The sequence below is a fragment of the Mustela lutreola genome, chromosome 5 (genome assembly GCF_030435805.1).
Source record: "Mustela lutreola isolate mMusLut2 chromosome 5, mMusLut2.pri, whole genome shotgun sequence".
NCBI lineage: Eukaryota > Metazoa > Chordata > Mammalia > Carnivora > Mustelidae > Mustela > Mustela lutreola.
In genome coordinates, this window is record NC_081294.1 from 34,339,831 (window position 1) to 34,359,974 (window position 20,144).

At 39.1% G+C, this 20,144-nt stretch overlaps 1 protein-coding gene and 1 non-coding gene across 7 annotated transcripts; both read right to left on the bottom strand.

Moving 5' to 3' along the window:
- Window positions 1-953: 953 nt before the first annotated feature.
- On the bottom strand, window positions 954-19,479 carry TMEM267 (transmembrane protein 267). Of its 6 annotated transcripts, XM_059173926.1 has the most exons (5): window positions 18,897-18,977; window positions 16,699-16,817; window positions 11,846-12,032; window positions 7,233-7,620; window positions 954-2,884 (listed from the first exon to the last, which is right to left on the bottom strand). In XM_059173926.1, exons 4-5 carry the CDS (start codon window positions 7,542-7,544, stop codon window positions 2,549-2,551), a joined length of 648 nt encoding a protein of 215 aa, XP_059029909.1. In that variant the 5' UTR covers window positions 7,545-7,620; window positions 11,846-12,032; window positions 16,699-16,817; window positions 18,897-18,977; the 3' UTR covers window positions 954-2,548. The 6 variants fall into 6 exon arrangements, with proteins under 6 accessions (XP_059029909.1, XP_059029908.1, XP_059029905.1 ...); XM_059173925.1 differs by lacking the exons at window positions 11,846-12,032; window positions 18,897-18,977 and adding an exon at window positions 19,293-19,479; XM_059173922.1 differs by lacking the exon at window positions 11,846-12,032 and having other exon boundaries at window positions 18,897-18,976.
- LOC131832797 (U4 spliceosomal RNA) lies at window positions 7,590-7,727 on the bottom strand. Its single transcript, XR_009354163.1, has one exon. It is a non-coding gene; the product is annotated as a U4 spliceosomal RNA (small nuclear RNA).
- Window positions 19,480-20,144: the final 665 nt, after the last annotated feature.

Genomic DNA, 20,144 nt, shown 5'->3' on the forward strand with positions numbered 1-20,144 from the left:
AAGAAGGGAATTTTTAGGTGAGTCATCTGATGACTGAGGGTAAAATCAAGGGTTGGAATAAAAGGAAAAAAGAGATCCAGCTGCTCATATCATCAAAGAAAGTGAAAGTGAGTCTGAGAGAGTAGCCTGTGAGGATAAGATTGAGAATGAGTAATATATTGGGATATCAAATGAAAGAAAACTGATACCTACGGTGGATAAAAGGTTTAGCCATGATAGCAGTGAGCCAGGACCAGAATAGCTCCTATTTCCTCTCCTCTTTAGTTGGGAAAATGGGAAAAACTAAGTAATTGTCAAAAGGAAAAGGAGCCAGGGAGTGTCCGCCTGATTGGAGGTGGTGACGGTAGCTGCCCAGGTTGAAGACAGGAGGTGAGGGAGGATATGTGGGAGTTTCAACTCAGCCCACCACTTAAAGGAAACTAGGCTTGAGGATGAGTGGAAAACAGTTCAATGGTGGAAGTTCTTCTGAGTAGTTAGCGTAACTAACATGCCTCAAGAAAACAGTAGATAAGGTCAGGTCAGTGGACCAGCCTCCATTAAGTGAATGGAGGACATCTAGTGGCTAGAGGAAACACCTACATGCAAACCAGATAGAATCCAATTTTCAATATAATGTTGTATTGACACAAACTTTTTAAATAAGAAAAAAAAAAAAAAAAGGAAAATGGTGGCATGGGAAATTGGCTGTTCTATTTCTAGAGGATACAACCACAGCTGTTATAGACCATTTAGAGGACAAGGAGCATTTCTGACGGTAGAGAAAGGAACAAGGATAAACCCACACTTAAAATCTGTAGTTATTGTTTTGAGCAAGGAGTCATGGGCAAAGTGAATTCCCATCTAGTACAAAAAGTTAGAGGACAGTCCCCAAAATGCCAGAGTGACACTCTTAAATAAGGCCCTATATTTTAATGGTATTTCCTGGTTTGATACGGAGAAAGACCAAAGTAGAGTTTTATAACTTAGAAAAGGTGATACAAGATATATGCTTTATTTCCATTGATTTCTGAAATTATATACTTAAAAAATCGCTACCTTATTCAAATTTGCCCCCACTATATAATATTCATTATACCAAACAAACTGACACAATCATTGCTCATGAAAGATCTATTAGATTTACAATCTAATAGATTCTAAGACATAATTGATTGCAACTAATTGGTTAACAACAAAAAGAAAAACTAAAGAGTGTGAACCTTTACAACAATTTACAGAGCTCTGTTTAACTTAATAAATAAGAAAAATATGCTTTGGATAAGGCATTGCTTCAGCATCTCTCGGAGAATAAGGCACACAATCACTAGCATTAGGAATCACAAATGTGTAAGAAAATCTAAAGACAGCAAATGGTACATAGGATACTGAAAAAAAAAAAGCAAGTGCTGTTAGGACACTGACTTTTATATCAAAGGAATATTAAACTGAAAATGTAAAATTTTACAGCAACTAAATTTTCTTTCTCTAATAAAGGTCATCATTTTTAAGAGATCAACCTGCAAGAAGGAAGGCAAAACCAAATTTCCTTAAAATCCTTCATTTTGAAAAACCCATGTTTTGTTTCTCAGTATCAGGCAGGTATTTTAAAAATTATTTAACTGATATACTTTAAAATAGTGTGTAAACAAATTGGCAGCAACTAAAACAATTTTAATGGCACATTCAGGATTTTACATTTGAAGAAACTGGTTAAGTCCTTTTTTGTGTCGGTTCAAATTACATGGTTATAAGCCAAGTATCAATATTTTGTTAGCTTTTAACAAATATTTTGTCAAATTTAGTTACTTTTTCAGAACAGTTAAAACTGTAACACATGAGATTTTTGGACAAAGATACTAAAAAAATAATACTTGAGCAGTATGTTACTACAGTCAACATATTACAATAATTATTTCCTAAAGTGATTCCTGAAAAAAATCATCTAGATCTTCGGTTCGTTACTATCTCGTATGGGTATTATAATGATTTCTCACAAGGGTGCGGATAAGTATTCTGCCAGTAATCGCAACGCACTGAAGTATGTGGCCAATCACACCATCATCAGGACCAACAGACATGAAATACAGAAATGGGAGTGTTCACTCTACTTCTTAGCACGATCTCATTTATGTTGGCTGTTGCACTGTTGCAGTATCTCAGGAAAATGTGGCTACAAATGTGACTTTTTGCAAATTAGTAGCCCTATGATTTGATCTGTTCTTCATCCTGAAAGGGACTACCTCAAATGCATACCGAAAACTTAACAGGATCTGAATCTACTAGGATCTATTAGTAGAGCCAGGTAAACAGAAGAAACAAACAAAATCTCTCATGGGATAAATCAAACTCTAATATTGTACTAGTGTGTTACAGAAGAAAGAAGTAGAATTACAACAAATATATAATTTAATATAATTTTTTAAAAAGTGTACATGCCTCCTGAGCAAGAAAATTCAGGAATTATAATAATTAATATAATATACTGTTAAAAATTCACTTGATAGTGTTAGCTCCCCTTAATTGTCATTATCAGAACCATCTGCTTCTTGAAGCCTGGCATACGGTTAGCTCAGACATCAATATGGATCCCATGTTTTGAAGACATCATTTGTCTGGTCCCTGTGAAATACATAACGAATGAACAGATGTGAGGTAAAGAGGAGGTGATGACAACATAAAGCCAGAATGGCAAAGGAGAGGTTTTTCCAAATGGGCATATCCACAGGCCATGACGAATTCCATCTCGGATATGATGTGATGTCCAGGATATAAATAACATCCAGGGAAGAAAGCACCATGAGTCCTTGAGCTTGAAAAGGTGCATAGTAAACCTCAGGGTCAGAACCACAACTGGAATGACAGTAGAGCAGTGAAGAAAAGGTCTTCGTGGAAGAGTCAAAGCAGCCTGCCGGGGAGAGCAGTAGCTAGCATCATTTCCTTCTTGGCAAACAAAATTTGGTAGATGCTTCTTAATATTCTAAAACATTTTCTAGGAGTCTATTAGAAATACAATGGAAAAATTTTCTGTGTCACCTCTGAATACTTATAAAGCAAAGAAAAGTGAGTGGGAAATTCTTTGAAGATCTCAAGAACATGGTGATTAATTTTGTAATGTTTCCTATTATTTGCTTAGAAAAGTCACAATACAAATGTAATTTATATACCAAATGTATGGTTTGTGTAAATTTGGTTTTAGGGAATTATCTGGGGCCTCTAAACATTGAAAAAAAATCTCACAAGTGAATAAAATATTCTTCTATTAATAAAGACATGAAAGGGAAATGTTTTTGTTGTAACCATTTTATACTAGCCTTGAATATTTTCAGAATGCACTTACAACATTTAGAAAGAGTCTATTATTTTAAAAAATTATTATAAAGCTGAGTTAAACTCCAGTAAAAATGTTAAACCATTATAAAAAATGTAATCAATAACTTAACAAATGAAAATTTCAGGGTTAATCCCTGAATGATTCTTGAGTGAGGTTTTGTTCTCACATACTCTAAAGGCTAATTTTCAATAAGATAATTTTTACATAAAAAGGAAGCTAAGAAACATGGGGGGTTAAGGGGATAGAAGAAGAATCAATGAAACAAGATGGGATTGGGAGGGAGATAAACCATACGTGACTTTTAATCTCACAAAACAAACTGAGGGTTGCTGGGGGGAGGGGGGTTGTGCGAAGGGGGGTGGGGTTATGGACATTGGGGAGGGTATGTGCTTTGGTGAGTGCTGTGAAGTGTGTAAACCTGTACCCCTGGGGATAAAAATATATTATATGTGTATTAAAAAAAAGGAAGCTAAGGGTAAAAGATTGTCTAAACCAAATCTCCCCACACATCCTCAAAAACATTACAGACAAGGGCAAATAAAACTATACCAAACCCCACTCAGCACAGACACAAGTCAGAGGGTGCCCAAAACTTCAAACACTCTCAAGTATTAAAATACAGACTAAATCAGTGCACTTTCTCTCACACTTCCACCACAAGCCAGGAAAGATGAAGGGACCTAAGACTGATCTATAATTACCACTGGAAAGAGAAACACTGGAAAGGGTCCTAGTTGATCAGAGCACTGGCTACAAAGCAAGGACTTAAATGTGTGAATAATTCAAGGCTTTAAAAGGCCTTGGTTCTGAGGGAGAGGATGGCAAAAATGAAGGGGGAGAAATCATTTGGACACTAGGTGGTAAAGAAGAAAAGGCGGAGAAAAAAAAATCGGTCCTTATTAAAAAAAAAACAAACAACAAAAAACTAGAGGCATAACTTCCCACCATTAAAATACAAGGCATCTGTCTATTAAAGAGACTAAATGAAACAAGATGGGATTGGGAGGGAGACAAACCATAAGTGACTCTTAATCTCACAAAACAAACTGAGGGTTGCTGGGGGGAGGGGGGTTGGGAGAAGGGGGGTGGGGTTATGGACATTAGGGAGGGTATGTGCTATGGTGAGTGCTGTGAAGTGTGTAAACCAGGCGATTCACAGACCTGTACCCCTGGGGATAAAAATATATTATATGTTTATAAAATATAAAAAATTAAAAAAAAGAGAGACTGTACCTTGCCACCATGTGCAGTCACATGATCCTTAAACCAGTGTCTTTAACTCTCACCTACTGACTGAATATCAAAGAGTTTATGCTACATTCTTCTTCCTTCTCCCTATTTTTAGCTGTTTTATTTCTACTTTGGCAGAACACATAACATTTCTGCACTGTTAGTTTTTTTCCCTAAGATTTTATTTATTTATTTGTCAGAGAGAGAGAGAGAGCACAAACACCGAGCAGCAGAGGGAAAAGCAGGCTCCCCGCTGAGCAAGAAGCCCAATGTGGGGCTCTATCCCCTGACCCCGGGATCATGAACCACCCACATTTCTATATTGTTATTCCAACCTTGTCTCCACCTTGGTTTTTCCTTGCACAGCCACACTGAACCAGGCTCCTCAACAGCAGGGTAGGGCGAGGAAGCCTGTGATAAGCCCTAACTTGGAAGAGAGCAACAGTCTGAAGCTGAAGTTACGTTCTGGATGTTTGGAGTTACACTGACTCTTTACATTTTCATTTGTGAAGTCTATTTAAATTAATAGATGCTAAAGAAGAAACAAGAAATTTGTTAGTTGTCTGATGTGTAAAATCTCAATCTAGATTTTTTATTCATAGAAAAATAATGAAAAATGAAAGAAGAAGAGGACATGATCATAAAATCAAGGAAGTAAAAATAGATCACTGATAAATGGAAGGAACAATAGACACTTAAAACTTAGTATCATTGGGGCGCCTGGGTGGCTCAGTGGGTTAAAACCTCTGCCTTTGGCTCATGCCCTGATCTCAGGGTCCTGGGATTGAGCCCCACATCAGGCTTTCTGCTCACTGGGGAGCCTGCTTCCCTTCCTCTCTCTCTGCCTGCCTCCCCACCTACTTGTGATCTCTCTCTGTCAAATAAATAAATAAAATCTTAACAAAAAAAACCTTAGTATAATAAATACTTATTTTAGTTTTGGTATTTATTACTAATGATCACATACAATCTTATGGTTAATGTGAAAAAATGTTTAGATTTCATTAAAAAAAAAAAAAAAGGATCGGGGCACCTGGGTGGCTCAGTGGATTAAGCCGCTGCCTTCGGCTCAGGTCATGATCTCAGTGTCCTGGGATCGAGCCCCGCATCGGGCTCTTTGCTCAGCGGGAGCCTGCTTCTCTCTCTCTCTCTGCCTGACTCTCCGCCTACTTGTGATTTCTCTCTCTGTCAAATAAATAATAAATAAAATCTTAAAAAAAAAAAAAAAAGGATCAATACCAGCACTGTGCTACCCTAATATGCACTATCTCATTTAATCCCTGTAACAGTTGTATGAGTTAGGGATTATTTCACAGAGGGGGAAGCTGTGGCTCACAGAGGCCAAGTAGCTTCCCCAGGTTGTACAGGGGGTAAGGGGGAGACTGAATTTGTCTCTCTGGCTTATATTCTCAACACTACTGCTTCTAAGTGAATCAAAGAATAAATACAGTATGGAGCCTAAATGTTTTTTTTTAAATTACACTAAGTTCTAGATGAATGCATTTATGAACCACACTTTTTATGATGCGTGATAGCTTATCCCAATCTCTACTAACATTGACTGTGAACTATTTGTCGGGGTCTGTCTGTTAACATGCCCATTTAACACACATGAGTGCCCTGTGAGGTAAGCAATGACAGAACCCACACTTTACAGATGAGGACATTGAGACTTAAAGAAGAAAGCGCTCTGCTAACACCAAGTACTAGAATTCAAACTCACGTCTTCTGATTCCAATCTCAAATACATGTTATTAATTTGTCTTTAATCAGGAATTACTGATTCCTTACTGATTAAGTTTTTTAATAAGTAAGACAACATCTGAGAAATACCTGGTATGTGACACCTAAAAGGAAGAAATGATCATTTCTCATTCATTCAACAAGTATCTACTGAATGCCTACTAGATGAGCCAGGCACTGTTCCAGGCCAGTGGTGAATAAAGCAAAGTCCTTGCTCTGTGAGTGTTTACAGATCATAAACACAGAAAAGGTAGGAAAATCTGTTGACACTTAGAGAATATTATCTGAACTGTATTTCAGGCTTAGTTCATTTGCAAAGCCAACAGGTCACTGGATAGCTAAACACCTCATCGAAACTCATCAACGTTCTCCACCAGGGACTGTGCCCTAATCAGCCCATGGAAATGCACACCTTTGGCCCCTCAAGGGACTGGGGAATGAATCCACTGAAGTCATTCTCCAGGACTAAGAATCATCTTAAAGCTCTTCTCCTGTTAGGGAACACTAAGAAGCCACATACTAACTGTGAAACATGAAGAATAAGGGGGAAATTATAAGTGTGGTCCTGAAGAAAGAACAGTGAAAAAAGACCCAGGAGAGCCCTGAGAATGATCCCCATTACTTTAAGCTAGTTGATTAATGTGTCCTTTAAGACTTGGCTATGTACCATCCTCTGTAAAGTCAGCACAGAACTTCCCAGGTCCATTTACTGAGTCCTTAGCTCTGTATGCATCCTTGGCACTTGGTGATGCCAATGACTTGATTAGTGATATGTCTGTGTTTGCCTTCAGGGAAGTACTAAGTACTCAAAAAAAACAACTGGATGAATGGGCTTCCTTATTTTAAAATAAGGATAATCTTCTCTAGCTCTAAAAGGATGCTATGAAGATCAATATAAAGGTGCTAAAGAAATTAAAGACCAGAAATATTAAACATATATGTTTCTTACCTTTAAAGATAAAGATCCAGCTAGAAAAAAGTGGTCTACATCAATAACAGAGGCTAAAAATCCAGCTAAAATGATTTCTCCAAAGTCAGTTGTCTTCTTGACGCCAATGACGATTGCCCACAACCACATGCCAATCACACAATGTATGGCGTTATCCGAGAGGGCTCGAAGCCAGTCATTTTGCTGAATTATGGAAAACTGAAGAAGTCTGTCGGCTACTAGGCAAAACATCCCCAGACCAAGGCTGGAAATAAGAGACTCTGTGCTGCAAGACTGGAGTAAAGCATGGGTCTTCTCAGCCTCAGACGCCATCACAGACAGTATGTCAGTATATACTAAAAGCCATCAGGAAACAAACAGCTTATTCTTATTTACATTCCCAGTCACCCTAAAATAGAACAAAGAAGAAAATGTTAATGCGTATAACATTTCAATAAGCAATAATCACACCTTGGATAAACCTCATTGGCTACGATACCACTACCACGCAAAGCTTAATGCCATGAAACATTTAAACAAAACAGTCTCAGCAATAATTTCACAAATACAAAACCAAGCTGTGGGGTGCCTGGGTGGCTCAGTGGGTTAAGCCTCTGCCTTCGGCTCAGGTCATGATCTCAGGGTCCTGGGACTGATCCCCACATCAGGCTCTCTGTTCAGCGGGGAGCCTGCTTCCCCCACTCTCTCTGCCTGCCTCTCTGCCTACTTGTGATCTCTGTCAAATAAAATAAATAAAATCTTAAAAAAAAAAAAAGAAAAGAAAAAGAAAACCAAGCTGTAAAAACTGTTATTTCTTGTTTTTAAACAGTTATCAGTAATCTCACTTTATTTTTCTCAGCTTCACTGAGATATAATTAATAGAGAACACTTACTAAGTTTAACATGTACACTGTGATGGTTTCATATACAAACATGTTGTCAAATGATGACCGCAATAAGGTTAGTTAACATTTCCATGATCTTACATAGTTACCTTTTTGTGCATGTGGTGAGAACATCTAAGACTACTCTCCTAGTGCTTTCAAATATAACAAAATTGTACTTTTACATGTTATATACAATATGCCATGCAGCCCAAAGAGAATAGGTTAGCTTTATAGGAACAACAACTTTGAGGTCATCAAATAGTTCTATTGCTCAGTAATGTGTGCTACATGGTAGTGGGCAACTATTGTGTTTGTGTACTCAGCAACTATTTTCCAGACTTCTGAAAACAGCATCTCCTTTTTTAAGGAAAACTGCTCATCACAATACCCAAACTCTAGAGCTGGTCGATTAGAATTCTCTGTTTCTCTTATCAGTAGTAGTAATTAGTTAGCAATTACTAATGAGTCATCATTTTCTAGTAGTGATTAGACTGGTAATAAATAATCTGGTCATTAAGGTGATCCAGGCTGGACTTATCAGATTTCCTTCTAGAATTTTCTCTTCTTACAGACCTGGATTCCACTACGTAGAGCAGCCTAAAAAAAAAAAAGAACCTAAGGACATTAATTCCTCAGGTTCAATCTTCAAGTTTCTCAGAGCTGCCTTAGCTCTTACAGCTTACCGTTTACTTCTATGACCTAACCCAGCATTCTTCCAATAAATCCCTTTTTCTTTTGTTGCCTCTAACCACAGAACTTCAATTGGTAAAAAGGTAATCATAATTCTGTGCTGAGTAGTTAACTGGCATAGAATACTGAAATCATTTGTCCAGTTAAAGTTATCAATATTATGTGATACCTGAAGTTTTTGTTTTGTACTGTTTTAATTCTGCAACTAAAGAATAACTAAATGATGTATTAAGAATTATTCAATTACCATTTCATAATTAAAAACTACCCATAGCTCATTTTGTAGGGGAACACAAAAAACCTAGAACAGGAAAACAACTTGGAAAAAGATGAACTAAGTTGAAGGACTTACACCATCTGACTTCAAGTCTTACATAGCTGCAGTAATTATGACAATGCAGTGTTGGTATAAGGGCGGACAAATAGAGCAATGGAACAGGATGGAAATGGAAAGTGGGATCAGGGGACGCCTGGGTGGCTCAGTTGGTTAAGCAGCTGCCTTCGGCTAAGGTCATGATCCCAGCATCCTGGGATCGAGTCCCGCATCGGCCTCCTTGCTCGGCAGGGAGCCTGCTTCTCCCTCTGCCTCTGTCTGCCTGTGCTCGCTCTCTCTCTCTCTGATAAATAAATAAAATCTTTAAAAAAAAAAAAAAAAAAAAAAAAGAAAGTGGGATCAGAAATAGATCCTGGGCAGCTCAGTTGGTTGAACACTTGACTCTTGATCTCAGCTCAGGTCTTAATCTCAGGATTGTGAGTTCAAGCCCTGTGTTTGGCTCCACACTGGTTATCAAGCCTATTTAATAATCATAATTATAAATTTTAAAAAGAAATTAAAAAAAAAGAATTAGGTCCACACATGCAAAAGCAAGTAAATAGAGAAAAGATGGTCCTTTCACTAAATGGTGCTGGAACAAGAGGATATCCATATACAAAAATAATGAACCTCAAACCATACTTACTCCAGTATACATTTATTAAGACAAAATGGATCACAAGTTTTAAGATAAAACATAAAATTATAAAAATTTTGGAAGGAAAGAGAATATTTTTGGGTCCTTAGACTGTGCAGAACTTTCAGAAACAACATCAAAAGTTCGATCTGTTTTTTAAAAATCGATAAACTGAACTTCATCAAAATTAAGAATATCTGCTCTTTGAAAGACTATGTTAAGAGAATGAAAAGAGGGGTGCCTGGGTGGCTCAGTGTGTTAAAGCCTCTGCCTTCTGCACAGGTCATGATCCCAAGGTCCTGGAATCAAACCCCACATCAGGTGCTCTGCTCAGCAGGGAGTCTGCTTCCCCCCACCCCCGCATGCCTCTCTGCCTACTTGTGATCTCTGTCAAATAAATAAATAAAATCTTTAAATATATATATATATGTATGTGTGTGTATATACTTTATTATCAATAACAACAGCAGGCTTTCATGTAAAAGGAGCACTCTGAAAACAAGAGTTTATAGAGATCATGCCCCTCTTCACCCAAAAAGGTTATCTGCAAAAACAGCATGTGATTAATACCAAAAATAAATGCCAAAAATACCGTAGGGCAACATTAATAAACCTCTGAAAGAAAAGGATCATGACTCTAGGATTCTACCTAAATTAAATTACGACACCTCTGTGACAGTCATGAATTACAATAGTTTTGCCTTATAAATTATAACAGCTATATACAATTTCTGGGGGGAAAGGAATGGAGGAACAGACTTCTAAATTACTAGGGAGAAAGAAGAGGAATAAAGAAAACTTGATCAGTACAGCAAAACAGAAAAGGAAAAAAAAAAGACTTTACTGTCACCCCAACCCTCCCAAAAAAGCAAAAGGGACCAAACATCAAACACAAATACCACAATAAATGTGAACGTATTAAATTTATCTATAAAGAAACATATTGGGACAAAAGGAAACATCCAAGTTATTGTTCATAAGAAAATATCTCAAACAAAAAGTCTCAACAATATACAAAATCAAGAGATGAAAAAATATATATCTAGAATATAGAAGCCAAATAAAGCAGCCATGATAATATTAATATCAAATACAAAATTCATGGCAAAAGACTTAGTGGGATAAAAGGGGTAAAATATTCAAGTCATAGTAAAGTTAGATGCTTACAGGGCACTTGGGTGGCTCAGTTGGTTAAGCGTCTGACTCCTGATTTCAGCTCAGGTCATGAACTCAGGGTTTTGGGATCCAGCCCTGAGTCAGATTCCATGCTCACAGTGGAGTCTCCTTGAAAATCTTTCTCCCTTTCCCTCTGTCCCTCCCCCTGCACCTGCTCTCTCTTGCACTTTTGTTCTCTCTCTAAAAATAAATAAATAGAACCTTCAAAAAAAGAAGATGTTTACATGACAAACTGCTAAGCAGTAAAATATGTAAAATATACCAAGTAGCCAAAAATAGGTATAGATAGTCTAAATAATATTTAATTACAAGTTTGATTTCATATGCAGGTCTAAAATTACATATTTTACACAGAAAACACATTCCAAATGTCTATGAAACACTTACAAAAGCTAACTACTCATTTACTCATCTGTAAGAAAAACTTTAATACAATCTAAAAACTGGAACTGTTCAGACCAAATTCTCTGACCACAGTGCAATACGATTCATCACTTTTAAACTGGATAAAAAGAAAAATAGAGTGGCCTAGTTGGCTCAAAGAAACTAAGCTTAAATGATGGTTCAAATAATACCTTTAGAGCCAAAAGACTTGGTTCAAGTATTTATGCTCTATACACATTTTAGGAAGGAAAACAAAAGTTCAGAGAGCAAGGACTCAGTCAAGTTTGTTCACTACTATACCTTTTATGCAAACTAAGTGCTCAATAAGTGTTGAATGACTTCATGAAAAATCTTCATACACTGGATCTGTTATCCAGCAGGAACTGCATATTAAATACTTTTAAAGGTATTCAGCAAAATGTAATGTCCATTCCTGGGATCTGCATTTTTAGCAAGTATGAATACCAAGTAATTTCTATATTCACTAAACATTGAGGAAACACTAGTTTACTAGAAACTAAAATGATGAAAACCAAGAGACAATTACCTTAAATTTAGAAATAGTATAGCTATTAGGGCACCTGGGTGGCTCAGTGGGTTAAGCCGCTGCCTTCGGCTCAGGTCATGATCTCAGGGTCCTGGGATCGGGTCCCGCATCGGGCTCTTTGCTCGCCAGTGAGCCTGCTTCCCTCTCTCTCTCTCTGCCTGCCTCTCTGTCTACTTGTGATCTCTGTCTGTCAAATAAACAAAATCTTTAAAAAAAAAAAAAAAGAAAAGAAATCGTATAGCTATTAGAATATTGTTCTGGCAGTTTCATTCCATGTAAGGAAGCAAGGAAAAAAAGAGGGAGGGGGAAAGAAAATGTATCATTACCTTTCCAGCAACAAAAAGATAATTACATTAGTTTGCAAGTGAAAATGACTGCTGATTCAAGAGAATCCATTGAAAATCATTAGAATTTAAGTTGTGAATGGTGGCTAATTCAAGATAAATACTAAACTAATCTTTATAACAGACAAGCCATCATCAATGGGAAAGAATATTCACAATGGTAATAAAAACCCAAATACCAAGGGATAAACTAAACAAGAAATATTTATGAAGAAAACAATAAACCTGTATTAAAGGACAGAAAGATCAATCAATTGTACTATGTCAGCTCAGCTTAGCTAAAAGCACAGATTCCAAAATTCCCTTCCTTGTGAAGTTCCTGTCTTATTGCATGTGGAGCTTGCATATGATCTGTTAGCTCACCCTGTTGGCACGGGAAGCGGGCTGGCTTGCAGCTCCTTCAACTTCTCCAAATCCTGGGTCTGCATGTGCAATCCCAGGGTCAAGAGTGCTAGCCTCTCCTGTAGATCACCCCCAGTATCAATGCAGATTCCATTTGGTCCTTGCTCTTCTTCACATCCACTTTCCCTTCTCGACTGTGTCTGTCTACCTGTCTACCTGTCTATAACTACTTCAGGCTCAACAACGGACTCAGAGGCAGGAGTCTGCCCAGACTGCTTTCTCAGCCCCCGCAATTATAGAATGTCTAATCCCTGTATAAATCCCACACTCTTTGGCAGGAAAAGTAGTTCTGCTTCTTTAATGGAACCTAACTAGCACAAGACACCCAGACCATTTTACTGACTAAGAAGACAACATCGATGGTGCTATTCTCCTCAAATGGAATCTATAAATTTAATATCATTCTAAATAAAATCATACTGGGATTTTTCTTTTAGGAACTTAACAAGGTGTTTCTAAACTTCATTGAGGAAAGTTAATGACAATAAACTTGGAAAAGCAGAGTAACATAAGTATTGAAAGGTGAATACCAGAAATCGAATCAGTGTGTGTGTTGGGGGGGGTGGGGAATGTGTATATAATACTAAACGATTAGAGGAACAATTATTATTTAATTCCAATCCTGTATCAGTTAGGATTCTTAAGTGCATGGAAAACAAAACACTTGGACAGTACATGCAAAAACACTTTATTAAAAGGATATTGGGAGGGATGCCTGGGTGGCTCATTCAGTTAAGCCACTGCCTTCAGCTTAGGTCATGATCCTGGGGTGCTGGGATCGAGTCCTCCATCAGGCTACTTGCTTGGCAGGAAGCCTGCTTCTCTCTCTGCCTCTGCCTGGCACTCTGCCTGCCTGTGTGCTCTCTCTGACAAAGAAATAAATGAAATCTTAAAAAAAAAAAAAAAAAGGAAATTGGGAAATCACAGATTTGCCAGGCTTCAGTGCTATGCCTCAAGAGCCTCAGTGAAAATGACATCAACAACTTGTCCCATGAAGACCTCCCCACCATTGAGCCCAGCTTCCACTGCCTAACCTGTCACCAGATATTACCACTGGCACTGCACCAGTGCAGACAGGGCTATCTGCTGCTGCCTTGGAATACTGTTGGCAGTATTTGCTTATTTGGGGGCACCTGGTGGCTCACTGGGTTAAAGCTTCTGCCTTTGTCTCAGGTCAGGATTCCAGGGTCCTGGGATAGAGCCCTGCATCGCATTGGGCTCTCTGCTCAGCAGGGAGCCTGCTTCCCTTCCTCTTTCTCTGCCTGCCTCTCTGCCTACTTGTGATCTCTGTCTGTCAAATAAATAAATAAAATCTCAAGTATTTGCTTATTTGATTTCATATAATATTTAGAGGGGGGCAGGGTATGTGTCCAACTGGCTAAGCCTACATCAAATGACCAGCTGCAAGGGAGGTTGGAAAAGAGTATTTGGCCTTCTCGGCACATATTGTAGAAAGTGGGATCTGTTTCTTTCAGTCACATAAGAACAGCATACTCACAAATATACTATGCTGGACAGGAAGAGGAGTGCATGCTAGTAGTTAATCTGCTAGGCTTTAATTGCTAAGTAGTACTGGAGAGAGTCAATCCTCAGATGAAAACTGAGATTGGATCATGGGTTCAACCTGCAATGCATAGTTTAATACAGTAGAGCTGTTTAATCAAACTCTAGGTTTGGGGTTCCTGGGTGGCTCAGTGGGTTGAAGCCTCTGCCTTCAGCTTGGGTCGTGATCCCAGAGTCCTGGGATGGAGCCCCACATCGGGCTCTCTGCTCAGCAGGGAGACTGCTTCCCCTCTCTCTCTGCCTGCCTCTCTGCCTACTTGTGATCTCTCTCTGTCAAATAAATAAAATCTTAAAAAAAAAAAAAAAAGAAAACAACTCTAGGTTTTAAAATGTCACATCCACATGGACCAGAGTTTTGCAATATTAATAGAACATTTCCCTAATTAAATTAAGAACAGGAATCAGTTTTGTTGACTAGCTGCCTGGAAAATGTCTATGATTTGATAGCTTTGGTAATCAGTTTAGTTATCAAGTTTGGGATATTTACATGAATTTGTAAACAAACTTTTATATAGTTCAGCTACGTTGATTTTTAGAGAGGAGGTCAAAATTATCCTTAGTTTATTTTCTGGAAAAAGTTTTAAAATCTATTTATTTGACAGAAAGAGAGGGAGAGAGAGCACAAGCACAGGGAGCAGCAGGCAGAGGGAGAAGCAGGCTCCCCGCTGAGCAAGGAGCCTGATGTGGTGCCCGATCCCAGGAGCCTGGGATCACCACAGGAGCAGAAGGCAGCTGCCTAACTGACTGAGCTACCCAGGCAACCCCAAAATAGGCAGATTTAAATACAAAAAAAATAAAAAAGTTATATATGGCTATTTAGCATGGCATTATTATAAGGAAAAATTAGAAACTGTTATGTACAAAGTCACTAGTGATGAGACTAGTGAAATAAATGCCACAAAATTATGCAACCATTAAAAAGTAACTATAATAACTATTCCCATCTTTACTGGCATAGAAAGATACTCAACATATTAAAATTTAAAAGGAAGTCTATAAAATATGTAAAATGTTAATTTTTGTTAAAAATATGTACATATACTGCACATTTTAAAAATACAGAAAACAATAGACTTGGTTTATATTTCACCCATGGGCTTACATATGATTAGTACTTTTTCCCCCTTTCTTGGATTCCCTAAACATTTTTTCTTTTCTTTTCTTTTTTCTTCAAGAGAGAGAGTGCTTGAGCAAGAGAACACCTGAGTTGATGGGTGAGGGGGAGGGCAAGGGTGAAGGTGGCAGATGGAGAGGGAGAGAGAAAATCTTAAGTCGCTCCAAGCCCAGTGTGGAGCCAGATGCTGGGCTCCAAAGCAGGGCTGGATCTCATGACCCTGAGATCACAACCTGAGCAAAAACCAAGAGCCAGATACTTACAACTGAGCCACTCAGGTGCCCATAATTCCCTAAACATTTCCAATGTCTTCCTATTATGACCACAAAACAAATAGAGCTACTCTGAAATTAGTAAGAAGTCATTAAATAACTCAGACCAGGATGCTAAAGTCAGTCCCTTAAAGGTGTAATTTTTGAAAAGTAGAAATATACTTATAACATTATAAATATCTATTAATAAAAATAATACATAACATCAATAAAATAAAATTTTTATATAATTCTTATAAGTCAAATTGATAATATAAAAATAATTTTTATATTTATGTATTAGTTGACATAGGTAAAGTCTGTACCAAAGATTTCTCTATCTGCAGGTGAAATAAACTTATAGATTCCTTTCATTCTTTCATATTATGAAGACTTGCTTTGCACAGAACAACAGTTTCATTAATGATAACGGAGTCTACAACAATCCTCAAATTCTTGGCCATTTGCAATAATGAAAATTGTTCTGAAAAGCACTAAGATTAGGCTAAAGTGTACAGATTCTTCTAGGATGAGGAAACGAGTGACTTCAATGTACTTTCAAACAAGACCAAAGTGAAAAAATGCAAAAGATACCTCCAAGTCATGAAACCTTTCTATAAACCTCAGGATTTACAGTTCCATAAATTATGAATCATTTGCTTCTACTTTACAAAATAAACTCTTGAAACTTGCATGGATTTAGTCAACCAGTTTAAAGGTTCAGTGCATATAATTTTAAGTTTTATAAAATATCCCTTTGCACCAAGGATAGATGCCAGTATCCACTTAGCTGGATGGGAACTGGGACATATAAACCTCACTTAATGACCACGCTGGAGAGGTGCTACACTAGTAGCAACATTCCCCTCCTTCAGTAAGCTGTGGCCTACAATTTAGCCCAAAGAAGAAAGAAGGCCATTCAGGTGGATGGGTCTAAGAATGTAGGCTGGACACACTTACACAAAAGCCCAACAGAAAACTATTCAAACTATGCTCAAATCTGTATTTATTACAAATTTATGTTCAAATCTTATCCCAGAAAGGAACAAATATTAAGAGGTCATTATCCACTTAACTGCAAATTGCATGATGTCACGCTAAAGCTGCTGCATGACATCCACCTTCTTTTACTCTTGGAACAATTTTTATCACCCCAAAATATATTTAAATGTTACTAACCTTGTGTTTAACATAAGTTCAGATTCTAAAAGAATGAGGTAGCTTATGATATGTTACGAGCAAAGTGAAACATCAAAAGATCACTTCAAGTACTTAAGTGGTGATCCCAATTTAGTGACCTGAAAAAGAAAACCTTATTGTTTATAAAAATATATCATGCTTTGTGAAAAGGAACACATACACCTAATGGGGCAACACAAAATGCATCTTATAAATGGAAAGTATAAAGCAGTTTGCTTGACAAGAGAGAAACAAAAAGCTAATGAGTAAACATGGAAGTAGATCCTTCAGCCACAGTCAAGTTTTTAGGTGCCCAGAGCCCTGCAAACATCTGGATGCCAACTGCGTGGGCCTTTGGGCTGGAAACACCCAGCTAAGCCCTTGCAAAGTCTGAGCCAACAGAAACAATGAGATAATGTTCGTTAAATGTTTTAAGCCTCTAAGTTTTGGGGTGACTTGTTATATAGTAGTAGGTATCTAACACAATACTCTTTCCATTTTTATAAAGGTATAATTGTGGTTCCAGAAACACAATTCTGACATCTATTCCACTCTATTAGTGCATAGATTTAACATCTTTGGCTTAGATTCTGAGGATAAGAAAAAACACATTTGAGGGGGGGAGAAAGAACATTAATAATTGTATTGTCTTTATTTATTGTCTCTAAGACACCCAAGTACACCCATTTTTCTTCATACCTTTTTCTTCTTTTTGCCACTTCCTTCCCTCCCCTACAAACAGAATGGACCCTGAAACCTCAAAAACTGTAAAATAACTTTGTTTAGTCTACATACTTACTTTTGTTGGGTAGTTCCCTCAAGAATAATTATAATTTTCTTTTAAGCCTCTCGTGCATAAAATCTAATGTGCTAAAGGTATTTAATAAATATTTCATTGCATTAAAACAGGGGGTAAGCCGGTAAGCAACCCTCAGCTTATGAACTAAAACTACTTTGGGGATGACATCTTATCTCATAATAGCATAACAGGTCCTTATGACATGCAGCCACTTTCTACAACGGTCAAAGTGCTACACTGCATTCCATTATAGTAGAATGTCATCAACGATGAGGTCTTTTAAGTATACATAGTAGTAATCGTCAATTCCACAAACGTAATTAGCCAGTTACTTTAATTATACACGACTGTGCACTTTGTTAATAATCTTAGACAAATATTTCTGTCAAAACAAATTCCCCCCAAATTCCCCTGCTTGACTCGCCCCTCACACAAATATTTACAAAAACCTGAGGTAAAAGCACTTCAAAATCTGATTAACTACCTACAGTATTGCTTTACATGTCTTTTTCAATGCCAGTGCTGTAGAAGTTAATATATTTAATTTTTTAAATTTTAATTTTTAAAAGTAATCTCTACACCGAATGCGGGGCTTGAACTCACAACCCCAAGATCAAGGGTCACACAAACCACTGCCTGAGCCAGCCAGGCGCCCCTAATATAGTCAAATTTTTAATTCTATAATACCCAGAGCAGGTGCCAAATATAACGCAGTAATTTGCAAAGGACAGAAACACAAATCCTGCTCAGTTTTACAGAAACTTTTTCTAGCCGGAATATAAGATGTTTAGTTCCTACATGTACCATTAGGAATAAAACATACAATTCTCAATTTAAACATATATCAAGTCTCAGCAAATTTCCCAAATCATTCTTGCCCAAGGCTGGTGTGATGCAATAATTTTAAAATGCCGATTAAGAAAAGAGGGCAGGAAGCTCTGGCGTCAGAGGAACCCCGCATTTCCCAGGCAAGCAAGGTACTACTCTGTCACACTTAGAGTATTCACGCCTCCAGGGACCCGGGGCGCGTGGGACTCTCGTGCCTGTTAGAGGGCAATGGGCAGCTCCTGCAAGACCCCCGTCAGCCCTCTCTGGGCCAGGGACACGCCAGGGACACGCCAGGGACACAGAGCCTAGGCGAGGACTGGGTGCCTGTGGAATCTCGAAGGCTCCACGAAGCCCAAGGAAGACGCCGGGGCTTCGCGCACATCCCGGCATCGCCGGACAGTGCCGAACGTCCAGCACACCCCGCTGGCTCTCGGGCCCCGCGCGTTCGCCGCCCCTGACGCCCTCCCCATCCGGAACCAGGAGCTACGGCTTCCCACCTCAGGACGCAGCTTCGCGGAGTCCGCTCAGTCCCCCTCCCACCCGGACCCTCCCGGAGCTCTGCCGCGCCCACCTTCGGCTTTCCACCCGGCAGCCCGCAGCGCGAACGGCGGCTCCGCCCCTTTACCCGCCCCTCGGCCGACACCATAGAGACGCCGGCCTCCGGCCAGAGCGGCTCCAGCCCCCAAGCGTCGGCCGAGAGGACGCCGGGATACTAGCCCCATTCCTAACGGACGGGAACCGATAGGTCGGTGTTCTTTGTAGCTGGTGATGGCTGCTACGAGTTCTTCCCCGTTGTGCCCCATAAGGAAAACTTTGGGACAGTGGAATAAGGCAGAGTGCCTTGTTGGCTTCCTCTATCAAACCTGGGCATTTCTTCTTGGCTTTGCCGGCGCCGTGCCCCAGACTTAGCCGCCGACATATCCACAACCCATCTTACTGGCGGCTGGGGACGGAGAAGTAACCTCACCTAATGTCGCATGCTCGGGCCCTATACCCAGACGCTAGAGCTAGGAGCCAAGGGCCATCTTGGGTCTGGAACGGGGAGAGGAATTTCCTGCTTCCTGTACTGGGTCTTTGAGGTTGGGCGCCGGAGTTTTTCACGAGACGGAGGGACCCCGCGGTCTTGCAGATCCGCCGCTCCTTAGCAGCGCTCCAACGCCGCCTTGGGGATTTCTTGATAATTATTCTTTGCCAGTTTGTGGGCGGACGGTGGGGGCTACACTTTATTGCGGCGGCAGTGACAGGGCTGGACCATTTAATCATGACTACTAAACGCACAGGAGTTGGGGAAAAGAAAAAAAAAAAAACTGCATAAAAGGTAACTTGGCCTATTAGCCGGCCTTAAAATGCAGCTTTAAAAAAAAATGTTTTATTTATTTGACAGAGATCACAAGTAGGCAGAGAGGCAAGCAGAGAGAAAGAGGAGGAAGCAGGCTCCCTGCCTAGCAGAGCCTGATACAGGACTCGATCCCAGGACCCTGAGATCATGACCTGAGTTGAAGACAGAGGCTTAACCCACTGAGCCACCCACGCAGCCTGAAGTGCAGCTTCTTAATGGGAGTATGGCCAGGTCCCACCTGCCTTCCTGCCTGAGTGCACCAAGATGTCTAGCTTGGCCTTGGCTCTAGGAAGCACTGGTGCAAAAGAATAGTTTCTAAAATGTGCATTGCTTTTCTTCTTCCTACTTACGGTTTTTCAAAATAAGGGTGAGAGGGAAAGCAGGGCAGTAGTGAGAATATATTTTACAGTTGAAAGACAATTTTGTAGTAAAAAGTGAGATACTCATTTCAAGCACACTCCTAGGCCTGCCTCTCAGAAC